General features: G+C 30.7%; 2 protein-coding genes across 2 annotated transcripts; both read right to left on the bottom strand.

Moving 5' to 3' along the window:
* Positions 1-5,120: 5,120 nt before the first annotated feature.
* On the bottom strand, positions 5,121-8,108 carry LOC141678042 (chitin elicitor receptor kinase 1-like). Its single transcript, XM_074484227.1, has 9 exons — positions 7,816-8,108; positions 7,456-7,652; positions 7,063-7,152; positions 6,815-6,911; positions 6,558-6,709; positions 6,396-6,484; positions 6,113-6,245; positions 5,768-5,866; positions 5,121-5,671 (listed from the first exon to the last, which is right to left on the bottom strand). Exons 1-9 carry the CDS (start codon positions 8,036-8,038, stop codon positions 5,507-5,509), a joined length of 1,245 nt encoding a protein of 414 aa, XP_074340328.1. The 5' UTR covers positions 8,039-8,108; the 3' UTR covers positions 5,121-5,506.
* An 85-nt stretch (positions 8,109-8,193) lies between these two features.
* LOC141678043 (chitin elicitor receptor kinase 1-like) lies at positions 8,194-17,115 on the bottom strand. The gene is made up of 2 exons (XM_074484228.1): positions 16,428-17,115; positions 8,194-8,248 (listed from the first exon to the last, which is right to left on the bottom strand). The coding sequence occupies exons 1-2, from the start codon at positions 17,113-17,115 to the stop codon at positions 8,211-8,213; spliced, it is 726 nt and encodes a 241-aa protein (XP_074340329.1). The 3' UTR covers positions 8,194-8,210.
* Positions 17,116-19,791: the final 2,676 nt, after the last annotated feature.

The raw sequence follows: 19,791 nt of genomic DNA, 5'->3' as shown, positions 1-19,791 counted from the left end.
TACCGTGACAAAGCAACCTTGATGTTGGCAGTGAAGCGCGCTCATATTTCCACTGATCGTACATATAAAATGACAAAGAGTAAAAAAGAACAGCTCATTATACAGTGTCGGGATGAGGGCTGTAACTGGAGGATACGAGCTGCTTTCATGCATAATTCTGGTTACTGGAGGATAAATATGAATAGAGAGGAACACAGATGCATGGTTCATCAGCCGTTGCAAGATTATAAAAAGTTATGTGCAAGGATAATTTTGCAGATTGTGAAACAACTTGTAAGCAATTTAACATACATAACTATTTAACTTCCCTACATATTTGGTACGGAAATATTTTGACAAAATCAGTGACATGTGAAACACTTAACATTGATTTGTGCCCTTATACAACTTTTACAACTTCTACTGCATTTGACAAGACTACTCAATTACTTTTTTGCAGTCTGCATGTGGCTACCTAACTGTGGAGGACCCTTCCAACTTTGCAGTTGCAGACTGACATTCATACAAGTAACTTTATTTAATTTCATCTCTAAAAAGTGAAAACTTTTGTCAAACTGTTGCATGTGCCTTCTACTGTGTATTCACGGGATACCTAACTCATTTCCTTGTCATTTTCCTTATCATCATTTCATACTACCATTTCTGAGTAGTTAAAACTCATAAATTTACCAGAAAGTACTACTACATGCCTGTAACATTCACGTGCTACTTACTTTTCCAGCAGTACTAATACATGGAAGAAACTTTTTCCAAAAATAAATTTACAACTTCTTCTGAAAATGTCATCAACTTTGGGAATATTATCACAATTAGTGCAAATGTCATCAACTTTGGGAATATTATCACAATATTATCACAATTAGTAAATAAAAAAATTTAGTAACAAGTGCATTTTCCATTTACATGGGGAACAAATTACATTGCAAGGGAACATTGATTACGTAAACATATAATAAGATAAATCCATTGCAGCTAAAATTGGAAAATGAATGAAGCTCTCAATTTTTTTAGTCATCCACAAGATTAACTACTTACTGATCAAACTCTGGATCCGCAATCTCATTACCAATCTCATCATCTACATCATCATCCTCTTGTATGTGAGGGGATGTATGCATATGACCTCCCTCCCCATATCTGTAGGTCAAGGCGTACGTACTCGACTGAGTATCACGCGATGGCAATGCATGGGGGCCCTGAGTGTCGTGACATATGGTTGTAGCCATACCAGCATCATCGTGCCCTTGAGAAAAATTCCCAAGTTTGACAATATATTTCGCATATTTTTCATCCGACTGTTGGTCCTCTTCACGTATCTTTTCAGTCCTACTCTTTGCGATTGCATCCTCGTACTCCTTTTTCCTCATCTCAAGCTCGTCCTCCATGAAGTGGTAGTATCGAGACATTTGATTTAACTCATATTTATGTTCCTCCTTTGAAATGTGACCAGAGTTGAAACTCTTATTAATATTTTCTTCAAACTCGATCGTTGATTTCATAAACTTCAGGTGCATTTCCCCATAGCCAACGAACTGTTCATTGTCACGTATGGAATGCCCTTGTGCGTCCCGTATACCTCGCATTCTTCTAACAAATTGTTTAACCTGACAAATTTCTGCTCGTTGAGCTTCAGTCCGTGTCTGAGATTCGGTCCATTTATACCAATTAACTTCCCCGTAATCATGAATATCAGAACAAGCGTGTCCCTTACCCTTGTCCATGACCTGACTGTAGCAGTCTCAAAATTTAGAAAATGAAATACTAGAAAGGGGCAAATTTAGTTGATGGCTTATAGTTTTGCAGCTATTTATAGGCATAATTTTACATGGTTAAAATGTAATATTAAGTTGTGCATTTAGGAATGGGGAAATAATTGATGTTATTAAGCCTATAAATTTTAAGATGAAATTATTCAACTGTGTCGTTAATTTCAGAACAAAATTTGACTTGTCAAATCATTTTAAAAAAATACATGTGCCTACTCCTGTGAATTTAGGAAATCTGCATTTCCTTTACGTACACACAGTACTTATTTTAACTTCTTTTCATATTTGTCTGAAGATTCAGACTTTTAAAAGTTGACAATTCAGTTTTATCTTGTTATTTTTAGTAAAAGATAAGAACACTGTATTCACTTACATAATTGATATTATTGTTTTCTATTACAAAAAAAATTCAACTACTTTTGAAAAACCCGTGCAATTGTATTTTCATAAAAAAAATTCGTTGCTGACTCGTAAGGTACCTTTTTTGAAGCCACAAAAGTCATATATACACTTTTTTTAAAAAACAAAAATTACGTATTAAAAATAGGTTTGCATGACTACCAAACAAAAAAAATTACACCAAAATAATTTTTTTCAATTTAATATTAGGCCTCAAAACTAGGTATCCATTGAATATTTTCCACTTAGAAAAACTGGTACACAACTGCAAGTCAATCCGGGGAGGAAAGGAAAAAAACAAAAAAAAATTAAACACCCCAAGAATGCCACTTCTTCTGGGCCTTTGGGGGTGAACCCCGGAAGAAGTGGCGTTATGTGCCATTTCTGGAAATTTTTGAATGGTTGTGCCAAAAAAGTGAATTTTCTGTTGAAGTGTGCCAAAAAAGTCCGGGAGCCCAACTCACAAGAATAGAGAAATTCTTTACAGATGTAGCTTTATCTATTCCTCTGGTAATTGCTTACTTACTTGGATAATTCTCTACTTGCTACACTTGATTTATATATTGCCAAATTACATGATAAAAAGACAAACAAATAAGACAAAAAATGTTTTTAGTCTAATTTTATGCTCCTTCATTTCTCTATCCAGTATCTTTGAATATATTCAGTTTAGCATCAAAATGGAAATGCTTCTTTGTTTTCTAAATCCTGCAAATAAGTTGTCATATTCCATTTGCATACAATCAACGCATGTGATTGTCAAGTCCCTATCAACTGCTCTTGTGAACTTGATTATCCGTTGAAACTTCATTGGATCATCCGTTGGGACTATGGTTGATCATCCGTTCGAACTTTGGTTGATCATCCGTTGGAACTTTGTGGAACATCCGTTGAAGCTTTAGTTGATCATCCATTGAAGCCTAGTGAAACATCTATTGAGACTGTCTTTTTGGCAGTTAACTCCATTTCATTTATACAAGATTACAAGACATCTGATATTTACAATTAACCAACCTATCTTGTATATCAATCTAGTAGTCAACATGACTTAAACATTCTACAACAGTTAGTTCACTAAGGCATTATGATATGCAGAAATGTGCTACTAAACTTATTATAACATAAGCTACTATTTCAATGTATATTGAAGTGATCATCCATAGAAAGCTACAAAATCACTAAATGATATCTACTAAGTGTTTTCTTTAATTTATCATGAAGTTCACAACATATTCCTAACACTACCATCAACAGGGTTGTTGACAGAGAGGTAAGCACCGTGATTATGGTGGTAGAGTTGGATTTGAGCCATGTTTTGAATGAGTGAAAAGAAGAAAAAAGTTTTAGGGTTTGAGAAGAGAGTTGAGGGTTGAGTTTTGCAAGGAGTGAATTATCTATGAGATAAGATGTTTGATTATATAGCTGGAGTAGATGTGAGAAACTGAGGAGATGTTATGGATAATCGTGTAATTTAAGACAGCATGCATAATATTACACGTATTTATGCAAGTAAAAGTAAAGTCTCTTTATTTATTGTTATTCCCAAGATTAAAAAAATACTGATGACAAATTTATCATGATTACTCTAAAGAATAAAATAAATTAGCATCAATTAAAATCACGAAAGATTTAATGTTACCGTTCTTTTAAGAAAAATCAAATCTTGTCCATCAGGAGCTGAGATAATATTTGCTATCCACTTTTAAAAATCAAGAAATTTAATCATGATCTTCCCCCGCAACATTTGCATTGATGGATTCAGTAGAAAAATTAGGAAACTCGTCAGTATTATCTTTTGTCCATTTGATAGCCTTTGGTAGCTCATGTTCAGTTCACAATACTCTCTCTGAATAGGATGCATCATTTCCATGTGAAGCTCCCCATGTATCAGTGTTGTCTGTTCCTGATTGAGTAGAGCTTCTATCTATATAGTGTTTACCAATTTTATGTTCTCCTGAATCTTGAGTATACTTTCGGTTTGTTAATGTTGTTCCCCATCAACTTGTGCATTATAAACAACCAACTCTAGATCAAGATCAGAATTATCAGGATTTGACTCATTGTCAGGATTTGATGGGTCATCAGGATTTGTCTCTTTTTCCGACTTAAACTTTTTGTTTGCAAATACAAGTGCTTCATGAGTGTCTTCTTTTCCAACTTTTATCTACTAATGCCTTGGTTACCAAATAAGTTTCAGGACCATCAGTATTTGCATAAACTTTGGCTTCATAGATGTTTTTCCATGTCTATAAGCATTGAAAACAATCTTCTTTGTGACTTTAGGAACTACTTTAAAGTGAGTATCATAAAACACAATATAGAATCCGCTGTTAGTAATTTGACCGATGCTCAACAGATTGTGCTTCGGTCCTTCTACCAGAGCTACATTTGAGATGATGACATTTCCAATAATTATATTATCATATCCCAGTGTTTTCCTACATTTCCATCACCATAGGAAATTAATGGGTCAACTTTTTCCTCATATTCTGACAATAGGGATTTATTTCCAGTCATATGTGCAGAACAACCACTGTCTAGTACAAGCACATTCTTCTTATTTCCCTGTAATCAGAAATATGGAAATTAGTTAGCATTTTTAAGAACACACTTGTTGGGTCCTTTTGGACATCTTATGTATTTTTGCAGCAGAAAACTTCTTGTGAGGAAGAAAATCTGAAATAATATGTAAACTAAATAGACTTTTAGATTGTAATAACTTATGGTTTGTACTAGTGATTGTTTCATATTATAACCTAATCCAGTTACATGCGTGGGTCATATTTATTATTCTATTTCGATGTGTACATGAGGTTATTATTTATCAGTTAGTAACTTTCAAATCTAGTTTTGGAGGGCGTCACAATATATAATTGAAAGAAAAATGCTAGAAATCCTAAATATTGTTACAAATTTTTTTCCCAAATATTTTATAAATGATAATTTTTCTGATAATAATATGGGACCCCACATATATTTATATGCGCTCACTAGTTAAATTTTAATAGTTATCTTATGACCTCGTTTTGAAACTCCTTCTTACAATATTTGGATTATCTTGCATTACGGCAGTTGAAATTCTGTTCCACAACTTAAAAAAGATGTTATGTGAAATAACATGCTCTCCGGTAGTGATCAATGGCCCTGACTATTGAGGCTTTATTGCAGTAGAAGAACAACTAGTACTCCCCCGTGCATTCTCATGCTGGTATTCTGTGCTTGTCTACAAGAGACCAAGAACCTATAAATATCCCCGGCTCCGTGCTAGCTAGCTGTCAGCACTCAGCAGTGAATACCTTTTGAAGAGACTAATCCGGCGTCGACAACGAAATAAATACAGATCATCTTCCGGACATCAAATTAACTAGACCTTGATCTTCATAAAACGTGCCAACATCCCAATCCTCATTTGCTGAAGAAAGTGTCATCAACGCAACAACTATCGACCTCATACTGGGCCTCAGTTGTGGATTTTCCTGTGTACACGCTCTGGCAATCTGAGCTATCTGCAAAACAAGAGACAAATATTGCAAATTTCATGTACTTGTAACAATTCACATATTATGTCTTAACTTGTTTGTTTACATGAATTATGTTTTCACCTTACGAACCGAGTCGATAGAATAATCATCACCGAGTCTCGGATCAACCAACGTAGTCAGATCATTGCTCGATTCAGGCTGGTTCAGAACCTCGGCAAACTGTAAAACATACAACTAATAAATAAACTTTCCTTGTTCTGTTTTTGTTTACCTATTTTAGAAGAAATGATATGACTTTCCAGATTAATTAGTAAACATTCAACTAGATTGACTCATAGTTGTTGTTGACAAATTTTTCTATAGAGAAACAGTTAGGTACACATTTCTTTCTTCCTATATTGGTAAATCAGAAAGAGCGATTCACAACAGTAGTTAATTTATGCATAGGGATAGATGAGAAATAACCAAAGCAACTAATGCCCTTGATTCCACTTCATTTATCTTCACAATTGCATCTTTAGCAGATATTAGTTCATACAAGACAACTCCAAAAGCATACACATCAATTTTGGGAGACACATCTCCGTATCGCGCATACCTACACCCAATATTAGAACCATAATTTCTTTTAGGAGACTAGGGAGATGTAAATAATGTTTAGTGATAAAATAAAGTGTGGGGGAAGTCTTGAAAGCTTGGTTAAAGAAGTATATCCTACTGATTTAAATGAAACAGAACTAAATCTTACTCCGGAGGCATGTAGCCGAAAGTACCCACGAGTCGTGTTTGCAAGGAGCTAGTAACTTCAGTAAGTCTAGTTAGTCCAAAATCAGCAACCTACAAAAGAATTGCCTAGTAATATCAACTTAAGAAAAAAATTATATTACGCAAATACAAATTTTTCTGAAACCTTGGCACGGAAATTATTGTCTAACAAAATATTGGCAGGTTTAATATCGCGGTGGATGTAGACAGGGACAGTATGTTCATGAATGTACTCAAGTCCCCTTGCTGAATCAAGGGCAATTTGCACCCTACTGGACCATGATAACGGCCTCCTCCCTGAAAGTAGTCAGAAAATAGGGGGTACTTAAAGTCTGTAATCAATCATATGGCTAGCTAGTACATCATATATCCATCTGTTAAATTATATACGAATGTCCACACCTGATGAACCATGTAGATGTTCACTCAGAGTGCCATTCTCAATGAACTGATAAACCAAAAACAAGGAATCCTCAATAGAATATCCGATCAAACACACCTGCATGTGTTTGAGAGAATAACAATTAATCTAATCATTTTTTAGTAGTAGGTTACAAGTTACAACTGATGTGAACTTTAAATAAGAGCTGTGTAGCATTAATATTGCCAATAATAACAATTATAAGTGTTAGGAAATTAGCGAATCATACCAAGTTGAAATGGTGAACATGTGTTAAAACCTTCAACTCGGCAAGAAATTCCTTAGACGCCTGTATGTCCATCTTCTTGATTGCAGCTTTCTGCATATTGTAGATAAATAGAGGACAAGGTTAAGAATATGCAGTTTTCTTAGTAAAAAAATTACAAAATATAGTATTCTATGTTTTATATTGTTTCTAAAAAATGCACAAGCTGTGGATTCAGAATAGAAAATCCCGCAAGTTAAGTTGAACCATCACTAGCTACACCCCAATCTTCTCAACAATCTTTTACTTCTTTCAAAAGACAAATATTCACATTGACTTCTTGCTCACCAATAACTGCGATTATAAATTCTATAACCAAAAAAAAAATCTAGGATAAATTGCATTAACTCGACAAACCTCGCCTCTTAGCTCTCCATAGTAAACAGATCCGTAACCACCTTGGCCAATTTTATTGGGCAGGCTAAAGTCATCAGTGGCTTGAGCAAGCTCTTCATATGAGAATTCTACTGATCTATCTACAGTGATACCGCTAAAGGACGAACCATTTGTATGATGACCAAAAACTGACATTTTTTGCAATTCAGTTCCAGTACCTGCGAAGCACAGAATTTGCAAATTATGCCTATTACACAAGCTTTATGTTTGTGTGCTTTAATTATCGAGTAAGATACTGGAAATGGAGAGCTCAAAATATAGATGTTATTTATTGAGGATACTTTATGTACAAAGGTCTAGAATGATATGATCAGAGACTACCGTGCATATGCTCTATCCCGACATCATCAAATCCTGCTCGAACAAATAAACCATCTACTACATTTTTTCTTTTATAGAACCCAAAATAGAACCAGGCAACCGAGCATAAGACCACAATAACTCCTGCAACAGATATTCCAGCAATGACTCCGCCAGATATTCCTGTGTATGATTCAAACTCATTGTAAGATAATATACTCAACAATTGAAAATGCATCAACATTGTGTACTTGGATAGCAATCCTCAAAAGAGAATATATTGTATGTCAAGGAGGGACATGGAAAGAAACCAACCACTTGAGCTGCAAAACAGAGAGCAGGGCAATTAGGGACATCAACATCAGAATTGAAATCCATCTTTATAGCATAAATATAGGAGTACGAGTTGATACTAGTTACCTGTCCTTTAACCGAGGATAATTTCCCGTAACATCTGCAACCAGCAAAACTATCATTAGTAGCAATGCAGCATAATAAAGATATTCCGCAAATCAAAATTGTGTCACCGTTTAAGATGACTAGCAATGAAAATCCAGATTTACGCTGGGAATTAGGGACAGCATTACATTACCAACAAGGGCCGTTCCATACGTCTAAGTGCAGTTTGGCAAATAACTTATAACTTAAAGTGACTTTAGGCAGATGAATGCTTATACGTGTTAAGTGTTTGGTTAAATTTACTTATAAGTCAAAAAAAATTAATTTAAATGAACTAAAATAAATAAATTTTAAATATTATTATCTTAATTCATAACTTTTAAATTAACTTAACATTTAAAAACATATATTTAAAAATTAAAATTAATAAAAAAGTGAAAAATCAAAATAAATTGAGAAAAAATACATCGTTACCATCATTCAACTTATCAGCTTATAATTTATAAATTCAACTTATAAGTTGGGTCGCCAAACAGTCCGATATAAGTACTTATGGGTTTATAAGCTATAAATAACTTATAAGCCCGTAGACAAACATGCCCTAAATACCAAATGAAAAAATGGGCCCTAATTTTTTTTACTTATTTAACAAAGTAAAAATTATAATAATTGAAAATTAAAATTTTAGTTAATTTGAATAAGAAGACTAATTAATAAATACTAGCTTCACAGCACAACCCGTGTATCGTACGAGTCTCCATTATTATTTTGTATTATTTAAACTTATAATAAAAAAAATTTGAATCATTACCTCATTAATATATTTATAAATAATAATATAACTATTTGTAGTTGGCGGAATTCGAAAATAAATCTTAGATAGTGTTTGCGCCCTCCTATTATGTTTCAAAAACAAATTTGTACCAGAATTTTGAAAAATCCAGTTTGCACCCCTATATTTTAAGTTTGGGATTCATTATTCACCCATTTCCAGAATTTTGTTTAATCGGGTAGGGGTAAAATCGGAAATTCGACAAAAATATTAAGTAAATTAATTTCATATATTTTAAAATAATGTTAAAAATTGAATTTTGATACAGAATTGTAAGTTTTTAATTTTTTAAATAATAATAGCAATTTCAATTTTGATTTCATTTTATATTATTAATGCTAGTATTTTTTCATTTTACAAAAAAAATATTTTAACAATTAATTTTGATTATATAATTAAATTTAATTAAGTAGAGTAATAAAATTTTGAAATTTTGATATTAAAAAATGAAAATCGAATGTAAAATTAATAGTGCTATTTAGAAATAAAAAAATATTATTTGATTGTTGATATAAAATAATATATATTTTTTAATAATATTTGAACAAACTAAATTTTATTTTGATTAAGTATATTGTTGAATTTCCGATTTTACTCCTACCCAATTCAACAAAATTCCGGAAAGGAGTGGATAATGAATCCCAAAGTTCAAGTATAGGAGTGCAAACTAAAATTCTCAAAGTTGTGGTACAAATTTGTTTTTGAAACATAGTAGTAGGGTGCAAAGTACAATTAGCCCTATAAATAATAATATAAATATTTGCTATTAATGGGATTTGAACCTAATTATTTGTTGTTGGCGGGATTCGAAAATAAATCTTAGATAGTGTATCTATACTATACTATTATAAGCGAAACATGATTTTGTTTGGTCGGTTGGTTAACACATTCCTAAAAAATATGTTAACACATTCCAAAATAAATTTTAAACAAATATAATTTTATTAAAAAAATAAATCAAGAATCTAATATAACTACAAACTATATTAATTCTTATGCAACTAAATATATAATCTATACTATACTATTATAAGCGAATCATGATTTCGTTTGGTCGATTGGTTTACAAATTCCTAAAAAATATGCTAACACCTTCCAAAATAAATTTTAAACAAATATGATTTTATTAAAAAAAATCAATAATCTAATATAACTACAAACTCTATTAATTTTTGTCCAACTAAATATATAATTGTACTCAACTTCTTTTTTACCTCTTTTTTAGGAAAACAAACACTTTCAAAATTAATTTTAGTAATTTAAATTATAATATAACAATTATATAATTAATAAATCAAGAAAAAATTAAAGAAAAATGTTTTTAAAAAAATGATATCAGCCGTCTATCTATATTTTATTATTACAAGCAAAATATGACTTTTTTTGGTTGATTGATTAACACTTTCTAAAAAAATAGCCTAAAGCTTATCATTTTTCATTAGAAAATAAATCTATTATATTTTATGCTATAACTTACTCTCATTCAATGTATGCCTCTCTCATTCAGCAAAAACACATTGTGTTCATCCCATGGAATAAAAATATATATAATTAATTTAAAAGATGCCATAAAGACAAGCCATACATCCAACATTCCCACACTCACCATGCACGTCGTTGTTACAGGCTACTAAAAACCTACCTCATTGATCATTTATATCAAAAACCTATTTGGATCACAGAATAAATTAATACATTTGAAAAAACAAGATTAAATAATTTATATTAAAATTAATATCATAAATTTCAAAATTTTATTTATTTTATTTTATAATTTACCTTTTATAATAAAAATTAAACTAATAATAATAAAAATAAGATAATAAATATTAAAATTAAACTATGCATCGCGCAGGTTATATGTTATTTTAAGCATAATAGCTTATGATTGGTTGTTTGTTTAATACCTTTTAAAAAAATAGTTAACACGACTTTCAAAAATATTATTATTATTAAAAATAAAAAAACATGTCATATAATCAATTAATTCTTAATAGTTAATACACATGAGATTAACACAAATACAATATTTAAAAATTAAATTAAAATACATGAAATTGAAAAAAAACACAAAACTTGTATTCTCTTACGGTCTTAAATAGGCTAATATGAAATAGGATTTCTTATTTTAAAATAGGTTTCTTTATGTTTAAGAAACATCGATAACTAAAAAATGGATATTTTCGAAGTAAAAATAAAATTTGAATTTAGGGTTTGTATACTAAAATTTTAGTTATAAAATAAAGAATTTATGGTGTAATTATTAAAATATAAGTAGTCATGTCACAATTTTAATATTTTTCGATTTTAATAATATAATATTGATATGTGATGGTATTGTTAAATTTTAAAATAAATATATGAGAATTGTTATATTCAATACGAAGAATATTCTAAATCTTAATACTTTAAATATCCAAATTTGAATTCATCAAAAGTATAATATAAAAAATATATGTATCATTAATTTCAATAACACATAATTATTATATTTATAATTATCTTTTATAATTTTTTTATTTTTACAACAATTATTATATAAATAATAATATTATGTTATAATCAGCCCGTGCATCGCACGGGTTATAGGCTGATAAATAATAATATAAATATTTACTGTTAGTGGGGTTTGAACCTGTGAGTTGTATAAATAAAATAAATATTTGTCGATGGCGGGGTGGGAGCAGTATAAATAAAATAAATATTTATCGATGGCGGGGTTCGAACCTGGAAGATTTAGTTATGTATATTATTTTTTAGTATTTGAATCTAACGGTCCAGATTATTTGATTAAAAAGATCGGTGATCATAAATGAGATAACCAAAATAACCAAAAAAAATACATAAAAAATTATACCCTATTCTAATTATTATAATATAGTATAGATTCACATGTTAATAAATTCGTCTATCTCTTATCAATGGCAAATCTTATATAAGTGTATCAAAATCAATATTTTCCGACATGTCTTTTTCTCATACACAATATTATGAGTTCATTTCACATCATTTTTAACAACTTTCATTTTAACAAGTTTCATTCAGGCGGATGATATAATCTCAAGTACTAATAATAAGATTCGATAAGTAATTGCAACATTAAGAATACAGTTCAAAGATTCTGACAACATAAAAAATCTTAACAGTAAAGATTAAATCATTAAGTAGATTTATAGAATATGTAGTTCTAGTGCAATAACATCTAACTCAAAATATGCACCAACCAGAGAAAGTAGATATCAAATTATAACAATATTTATCTAATTCATCAAATTTTAAAGATTTCAAGGTTGGATAATTTAATTAAATACAATATGAGGTAGGTTTTATATTTTTATTGTTGTAAGGATGTTTACTAGTAGTATAAAATGTACATTAAAAGTTTAGGGCTCTTACCATTTTTGGGTCGGGGACGGTCGACCTAGATACCCTTCTTCCGAATAGAGCACCCAATTTTATATTGCTAATATATCTTATCGTTGGTTAATGTCTACCACGTTGATGCTGGGAAAGTTTATGAATTAAGTCATTAAATAATATTTCTCTGCATCACATTGATGGGGATTGGGGATGTTGGAAAAAGTTATGAATTATTCCCTCAATCCCAATTTATATGTCTTGTTTGATTTTGATGGTTAAATTGACTCAACTTTGATCATAAATATAAATTCATTATTTCATTATTTTGAAAAACTGAAAATTATATATTAAAATATATTGAACATACTTTCTAATAATATAATTTTTATAAATATTTTGATAATATACTATGTGCAATTTTCAATCAAAATTGGGTCAATTTGACCATAAAAAGTCAAACATGACAAATAAATTGAGTGGAAGGAGTAAGTCATTAAATGTCATTTCTCCGTACTATCCGATTTTTTATATTAAATTTGAACACGAAGATTAAGAAAACGTGCAAATTAGGAATAAAAATGATAAAAAATGAGTAAAGTAGTGAAATCAATCAATATTTAATGTATAAAGTAGATATAGTGAGAAAATTAGCAGATGTAATTAATTTTTATATTATAAAAATTTACTATTTTAGAAAAAAATTGAAAGTTAAAAAAGAATGAGAGAAATAGTTAAAAAGGAAACTGAGGAGCTCCAACGGATTTTTAAACAAAAATTATTTTTTTATTATAAATATTTACTAATTCAAACAAAATATAAAAAATATTGAGAAAAACAGCCAAAGAGGAAACTGAGTCGGGGGAGTATCAAATTTGAGGAGCTCCAATGGATTTTTAAACAGAGCTCCAATGGATTTTTAAACACAAGAATAATGTGGCATTTATGCATGTGTACTTTCAAATAACAAACAGATACATTATTAGAGTTGTTCACGAACCAAACCGTTCGCGAACAAACTCGGGTTCGACTCGTTAAAAACTCGTTCAGCTCGGTTCGTTAACGAACTCGAACTCGAACTCGAACAGATAAATATGCTCGTTAAACAAAGCGAGTTCGAGCCGAGTTTTGGGTTGTTCGACTCGATCTCGCCCGTTAAAAATCGAAAAAATTATAATATATTCTGATTTTTCTTTTTGTCATTTGGTATGATTATTTTAAAAAATATGACTTCACCGTATTTTTTTCATCTTCCAACGATCTTTTGCATAACATATGCGCTATATTTTGACATGATTTAGATTTTTTTTTTATTTTAGTTTCTAATTCTAAAATTCGGCTTCATAATTATATTTTAGTTAAGATTTTTAAAAAAAATATTTTTCATCGATTCAACCGTATGGATGTCATAAAATATATATTTTAATAATATAACCAAAGTTTCAAATCAAAACAATTTTATCTGATTTTCTATTTTAACGGTCAAGCATTAGTTTGACTAATACCGCTAACTAGTGTTTAGTCCTGATTTGTTGTTTCGATTATTTTAAAAATACTTTATATCGATCCAACAGTATGAATGTCATAATTACATATTTTATTGATACAACTAATGTTTGAGATCAAAATAATTTATTTGGTTTGTTATTTTAACAGTCAAACATTAGTTTGACTAATATTAGTAACTAGTGTTTAGTCCTGTATTGGTGTCTCTACTTATTTAAAAATATTTCCCGTTCATCCAACCGTATGGATGTCATAAAATATATAGTTTATTGATATAATCAAAGTTTCATATCAAAATAATTTTATCTGATTTGCTATTTTAATAATCAAGCATTAGTTTGACTACAACCGCTAACTAGTATTTACTCCCGAATTGTTGTTTCGTTTTTTTTTTAAAAATATTTTACATCTATTCAACCGTATGGATGTCATAAAATATATATTTTAGTGATATTAATAAATTTTTTAGATCATTTTTTTATTTGGTTTGATATTTTAACAATCAAGTATTAGTTTGACTAGTACTCCTCACTAGTGTTTAGTCCAAAATTGTTGTTTCAAATTTTTAAAAAATATTTTCTATCCATCCAACCGCATGGATGTCATAAAATATATATTTTATTCATATAACCAAAATTTTAGATCAAAATAATTTTATAGCTATTTTAACAGTCAAGTATTAGTTTGAGTAGTATCACTAACTAGTGTTCAGTACTGTATTGGTGTCTCAACTTATTTAAAAATATTAATCATCGATCCAACCTTATGGATGTCAAAATAAATATATTTTAGTGATATAACCAAATTTTCCGATCAGGATATTTTATTTAGGTTTTTATTTTAACAGTCAAATATTAGTTTGACTACTACCGCTAACTAGTTTATAGTTATGAGTTGGTGTTTTGATTTTTTTAAAAATATTTTTCATTTATCCAACCGTATGAATGTCAAGATATATATATCCACTACCGCTAATAGAGATACACAAAAAGCCCGGGTCCGAAAATCTGGCCCGGCCCGATCCGGTCAAAACCCGGTCAAGCCCGGTCCGGTCAAAGCCTGGCATGGTCCCGGCCCGGGCTTCGGGCCTCGACGGACCCTATATTTTTAGGCAAAGCCCGGCCCGGCCCGGTTAAAAGCCCGGGATTCGGCCCGGCTCGATTAAAAGCCCGAAAAAGTCCGGTTATAATCTAATTATTTTAATATATTTTCTTATATATTTATAAATTCACATTTACTATAAATATAAATAATATTTTAAACATATATATATATACATATTTGTGAATAATAATATTATTTATATACTTCGTTGCATAAATAATAAAAGAAGATATAATAAGTACACTAAATATACTTGGATATCATTGTTATCATAACAATGATAAAACATATTATTTTATAAACATGTTTATTTTTTGCCGAACTTAAATGTTTTCAATGAAGTAATATTTTCATAAAATATTCCAAGTAAACTAATACATTTTTACGATGATCTAGTTGCTAACATATGTATTCTTCGGAATCTCTAATAATACTCGATCCAATTTAAATTAGAAAAAAAACACGGCCCGATTCGATATGGCCCGAAAAAAAGTCCGGTTAGGCCCGCTTAAAGGGCCCAAACGGGCTCTGACATTTTTGAAAAGCACAGCCCGGTCAAAGTCAAAGCACGAAAAGCCCGGCCCGGTCAAAGCCCGGGCTTTTTAAGGCCCGGTCAAAACCCGACCCGGTGGGCCTTTTCTGCATCTCTAACCGCTAACTAGTTTATAGTTATGAACTGATGTTTTGATTTTTTTTAAAAATATTTTTCATTTATCCAACCGTATGAATGTCAAGATATATATATATATATATATATATATTAGTAATATAATCAAAGTTTTAAAAAAAATATTTGATAAGTTATTTTTACGATCAAATAGCGGTTGACCTAAATAATTTCTGGCTCGGCTCGCGAACAAGCTCTTGTTGGGTTCGTTAGTTAACGAGTTCGAACACTATTTTTGTTTGATAAAAGCTCAACCCGGTTCAGTTCTCTAGGAAAAAATTAAACCTCATCTATTTTTGATTAAAACTCGGCTCGATTCGATTAGTAAACAAGCCTGTACATGGTCAGTCCAAATAAATGTGCCGCCAAAATATTTTAAAATTTTTCCTTTTTCAAAAATAATATAGAGTCTTTTTTTTTCCAAAAGAAATTATGTAGTCTTTTTATTTTACCTATTTGTGGAACGACCGGATGATAAATGCTTTTAAGATAAAAGTTAAGACATTAATCATAATTAAGAGAAGGCGGTTATTTAATAAACAAGTTCGAGTTAATATATTTTTAAACAATTCGAGTTGCTCTCCGATCGAACTCTCGACAGGTTAAACAGAGAAGTCGTGTCAGAGTTTACTTGACACTCATTCACCTAATAAAAACACTAGTCATATTTAACGAAAAAATGTTCGGTGTAGCAGGAAAACTTATGAAATAATAAAAATGTAGTGTGTTGAGACTTGAGAGTAACCATACAATGTTGAGTTGACTAACCTTTGGCCGGCAAAAACACTATAGCGGACGACCCATCACTGAAATTCTTGTCCGGGTTGAACCGCTCCAACAACTTGTCCGGTACACTCGCCTCTCTAGCAATGGACCACAAACTATCGCCGGGCCGGAGCGGATAGGTGACAAACAATCCATAATCTTTTGACACATGTCTGTCACCGCATGAACAATTTAACGTAATATTAATGGGCTCCATGTCAGGTATACGGGTCGGGTCAAAAGTATTAACCCGTTCCACCCAATACGCAGTTGTAAGATTAGCAAAAGCCACGGAAGCAATCTTGTGATAAGTGTCATCAGATTGTGCTACGTACGTAAACGTATGACCCAAGAAATCACCGTTAATGCACTCACAAGAAAATGGAACATTGACCCGAGATCCGACCCGCATTGCATCTTGACCCGGATTGTAACTTAAAACATGCTGGGGTGGTAGATCGAACAGTTGACTTATGTAAGTGATGTTTGATCCTTGAGAGACGTAATATGATGCCAGGGCAAGGCTACAACCCGCTGCACACTTGGCTTTACATGACAACAGAAGGACAGAGAAGTGGAGTAGTGCGAGAATAATTGTGTGTGTGAGAGCTAGTGGGATGGACATTTTTTTTTTCTCTGAGAGAGAGATGGAGACGAGTGAAATTAAGCGGGCTCTATAAGAAGATGCCATTGTAGGATGTCACCCTTATAAGTTAATTGTGTTTTGTTTGGCTTTTGTTAATGCCATGTCCTACATATTATTGTAATGTAATCAATCAGTGTTTAATTATCGTCGGGTAAATTTTATTCTACAACGGAAATGGTTAGATGTAGACATGTGGTTATTGAGATTCAATTATTGTTAAAGTAAGTTGTTATTTCAGAAAATTAACACTGAAGCTCCGTTCTTCAGAAATACCTACATATCATCAATTTAATATGATTATTTATTGAAAATACATCTAAATTGAAAATCTTGTATTCGTTAAAAGAGTATAATATAATGTTCGGCCTTTTTTCTACCAATTTTAGAATGACTGGTTATTTAACATAGTATCAGATCTCAATTTAGAGAGAAACTTGGGTTCGAGTCTTCTTACCCCCATTTATTTAATTTAAATATTTGTTATTGGTTTTGATATTTGTATTGGTTGTATTTGTCGTATCGATCCTAGCGCAAAGTATCGTACAATTGATTGAGGGAGAGTTTTGAAGAGGATAAGCCTTCCTTTGTTACTCAACAATATATAATTAGCAAAAAATAATTAAGATAAGTGAAAAATAATTAAGGTAAGCGAGCACTGAACTCATCATCTACTAATTAATTTATAGAAATAATAGTTTTCTATCTATACTATATTCTTATAAGCAGAACACCCTCTATTTAGTTTTTGATTAGTTATTTGGTACGGTAGATAACAACCGTTAGATCATAATTTTAATAAATGAGAACCGTTAGATGTAATAATAAATTATTATATTATATTAATATCTAAACTTCTCTCGTAGGGATCCGGATCCCCCTCAATATAATATTATAATTAAGCTTTAATATTTTTCATTTGTATATTCCCTACTTTCTAAACAATTTCTACACGGTTCGAGTCGATCAACAATATCCTATATTATATTATTTATTTTCAGTCATAATATATTATATTATATTTTATTTAGACATATATTATTATAAATAATTGTATTCTTCAATTTTTTTCAACTATTAAAAAAATATGTTATAATATAAATAATTTTAAAATAAAATATATTATTAAAAATCATTCAAGTGTTAGAAGCAATCCGTGCATCGAACGAGATATAAGTTAGCATATAAATGTTTATATAATATAGCTTAATTAAGTATAAAACAAAATAGCGACTAGTTATTATTTTTTGTATTCTTTTGAATAATTAAGCATATATGAGTGTAAGTTATCAAAAGTAGGACGCTAAAAATATAGACTCTTATCAATTAAGTTATTATATACAAAATTGTAATTTAAAATTTGTAAGTTGTTGCCTACATATGTGAATCTATTGTGACTATTGGTCAACATATGAAAGTATGAATACTTCGGAGTGGACAAACGTGTCTATATATATATATATATATATATATATATATATATATATATATATATATATATATATGTACAAGGATGTATGATTATATAATGGGTGCCCTTCCACAGCCACATGTGGTTCTAATAACCACCTGTCGCATTATTATATTGCGGAAGCATATCAGCATTGCTTCAATGCGGGTTACGTATTGTTACATTGCGGGAGCTCACCAGCTTTGACTCAATGCGACTTGCGCAATGCTTCATTGCTGGAAACAATTTAGTTTTATTTTTAAATAATTGTAAAATAATAGATAATAAATATATAAATAATTTTAATTGATGTTTAAATTGCTAATTTATTTATTGTTTGGTTTTTATATTTTTATTTTGTATTTATATATTTCTGTTAATAAATTCTTTATTTTAACAAACTATTACTTAAAATTTGGGAAATTACAGAACAGCCCCCGCTGCCGCAATGAGCCATTGCTGTAGACGAGACCCGGTTTTAACCCGTTTCTTCCTGAAATCCCTAATTTCATAATATTAAAAACCTAATTCCAAAAGCAGCGGGCGATTTCAGGTGAATTCGAGCGATTTCAACATCTACTCCGGCGATTCAGCTACTTAGGTATGATTCTCATCATCTACACACACATATACATACACGTATACATACACATAGTTATATACTGTCGCAATGACCCATTGCTGCCTCCTATGGTGAGATTGTTATAACAATTGCGTGATTCGGACTGTTTGGAGTATTATTTATGTGTTTTTCTAGTGATATGTTATAATTCAATTTACTCAAAGAAGTTTTGAGATTATGATATGTTATAATTCAATTGCGTGATTAAGAATGCCAAGTATAAAATATGCAGAATACAAAATTATAACCTAGTTGATATAATTTGAATTATTTGGATTGCGTTGTTGTGAATTTGGTTAGTAGTAATTTGACTCGTTTGTGCTAATTAATGGTTCGAAATGTACTAGTAATTGTTTGGCATAGTAAGTTGAGATATGTTATTGTGATTAGACAGTGGATGGAATGCTTGTTGATTGATTGATTGGTTGTGGCTAGCTTATAAACGAATGAGTCATGCCAATTTTTCGGTAGGACTTAAAATAGAAAATAACGGTTCTATAAATGTTTCATGTTTAAGTTGGGATTATATAGTATTTTTTATTGTGCACTTTGCAGTTACTATGGAGAATGAGTGCGGGCCTATTGTTGGATCACTCCTGATGATGCAGGATGATCATATTAGTACTGCCATATGGGCGGGAGGTGTGCGGGA

This window comes from Apium graveolens, chromosome 8 (assembly GCF_009905375.1).
Source record: "Apium graveolens cultivar Ventura chromosome 8, ASM990537v1, whole genome shotgun sequence".
Lineage (NCBI taxonomy): Eukaryota > Viridiplantae > Streptophyta > Magnoliopsida > Apiales > Apiaceae > Apium > Apium graveolens.
The sequence above is the reverse complement of the archived record's forward strand: the minus strand, read 5'-3'. Positions and strand labels throughout refer to the sequence as shown.

Bases quoted from the DNA above. Each gene is read 5' to 3' on its own strand.
- LOC141678042 (XM_074484227.1), bottom strand. From the start codon at position 8,038: ATGTTGATGCATTTTCAATTGTTGAGTATATTATCTTACAATGAGTTT. The intron at 5,867-6,112 runs GTTATTTCTCAT...TATGTTTTACAG, and splicing joins CAAGGGCATTAGTTGCTTTG to TTTGCCGAGGTTCTGAACCA. The intron at 5,672-5,767 runs GTGAAAACATAA...CTTGTTTTGCAG, and splicing joins CTATCGACTCGGTTCGTAAG to ATAGCTCAGATTGCCAGAGC.
- LOC141678043 (XM_074484228.1), bottom strand. From the start codon at position 17,115: ATGGCATCTTCTTATAGAGCCCGCTTAATTTCACTCGTCTCCATCTCT. The intron at 8,249-16,427 runs GTTAGTCAACTC...TGCTGGTTGCAG, and splicing joins AGTGTTTTTGCCGGCCAAAG to ATGTTACGGGAAATTATCCT.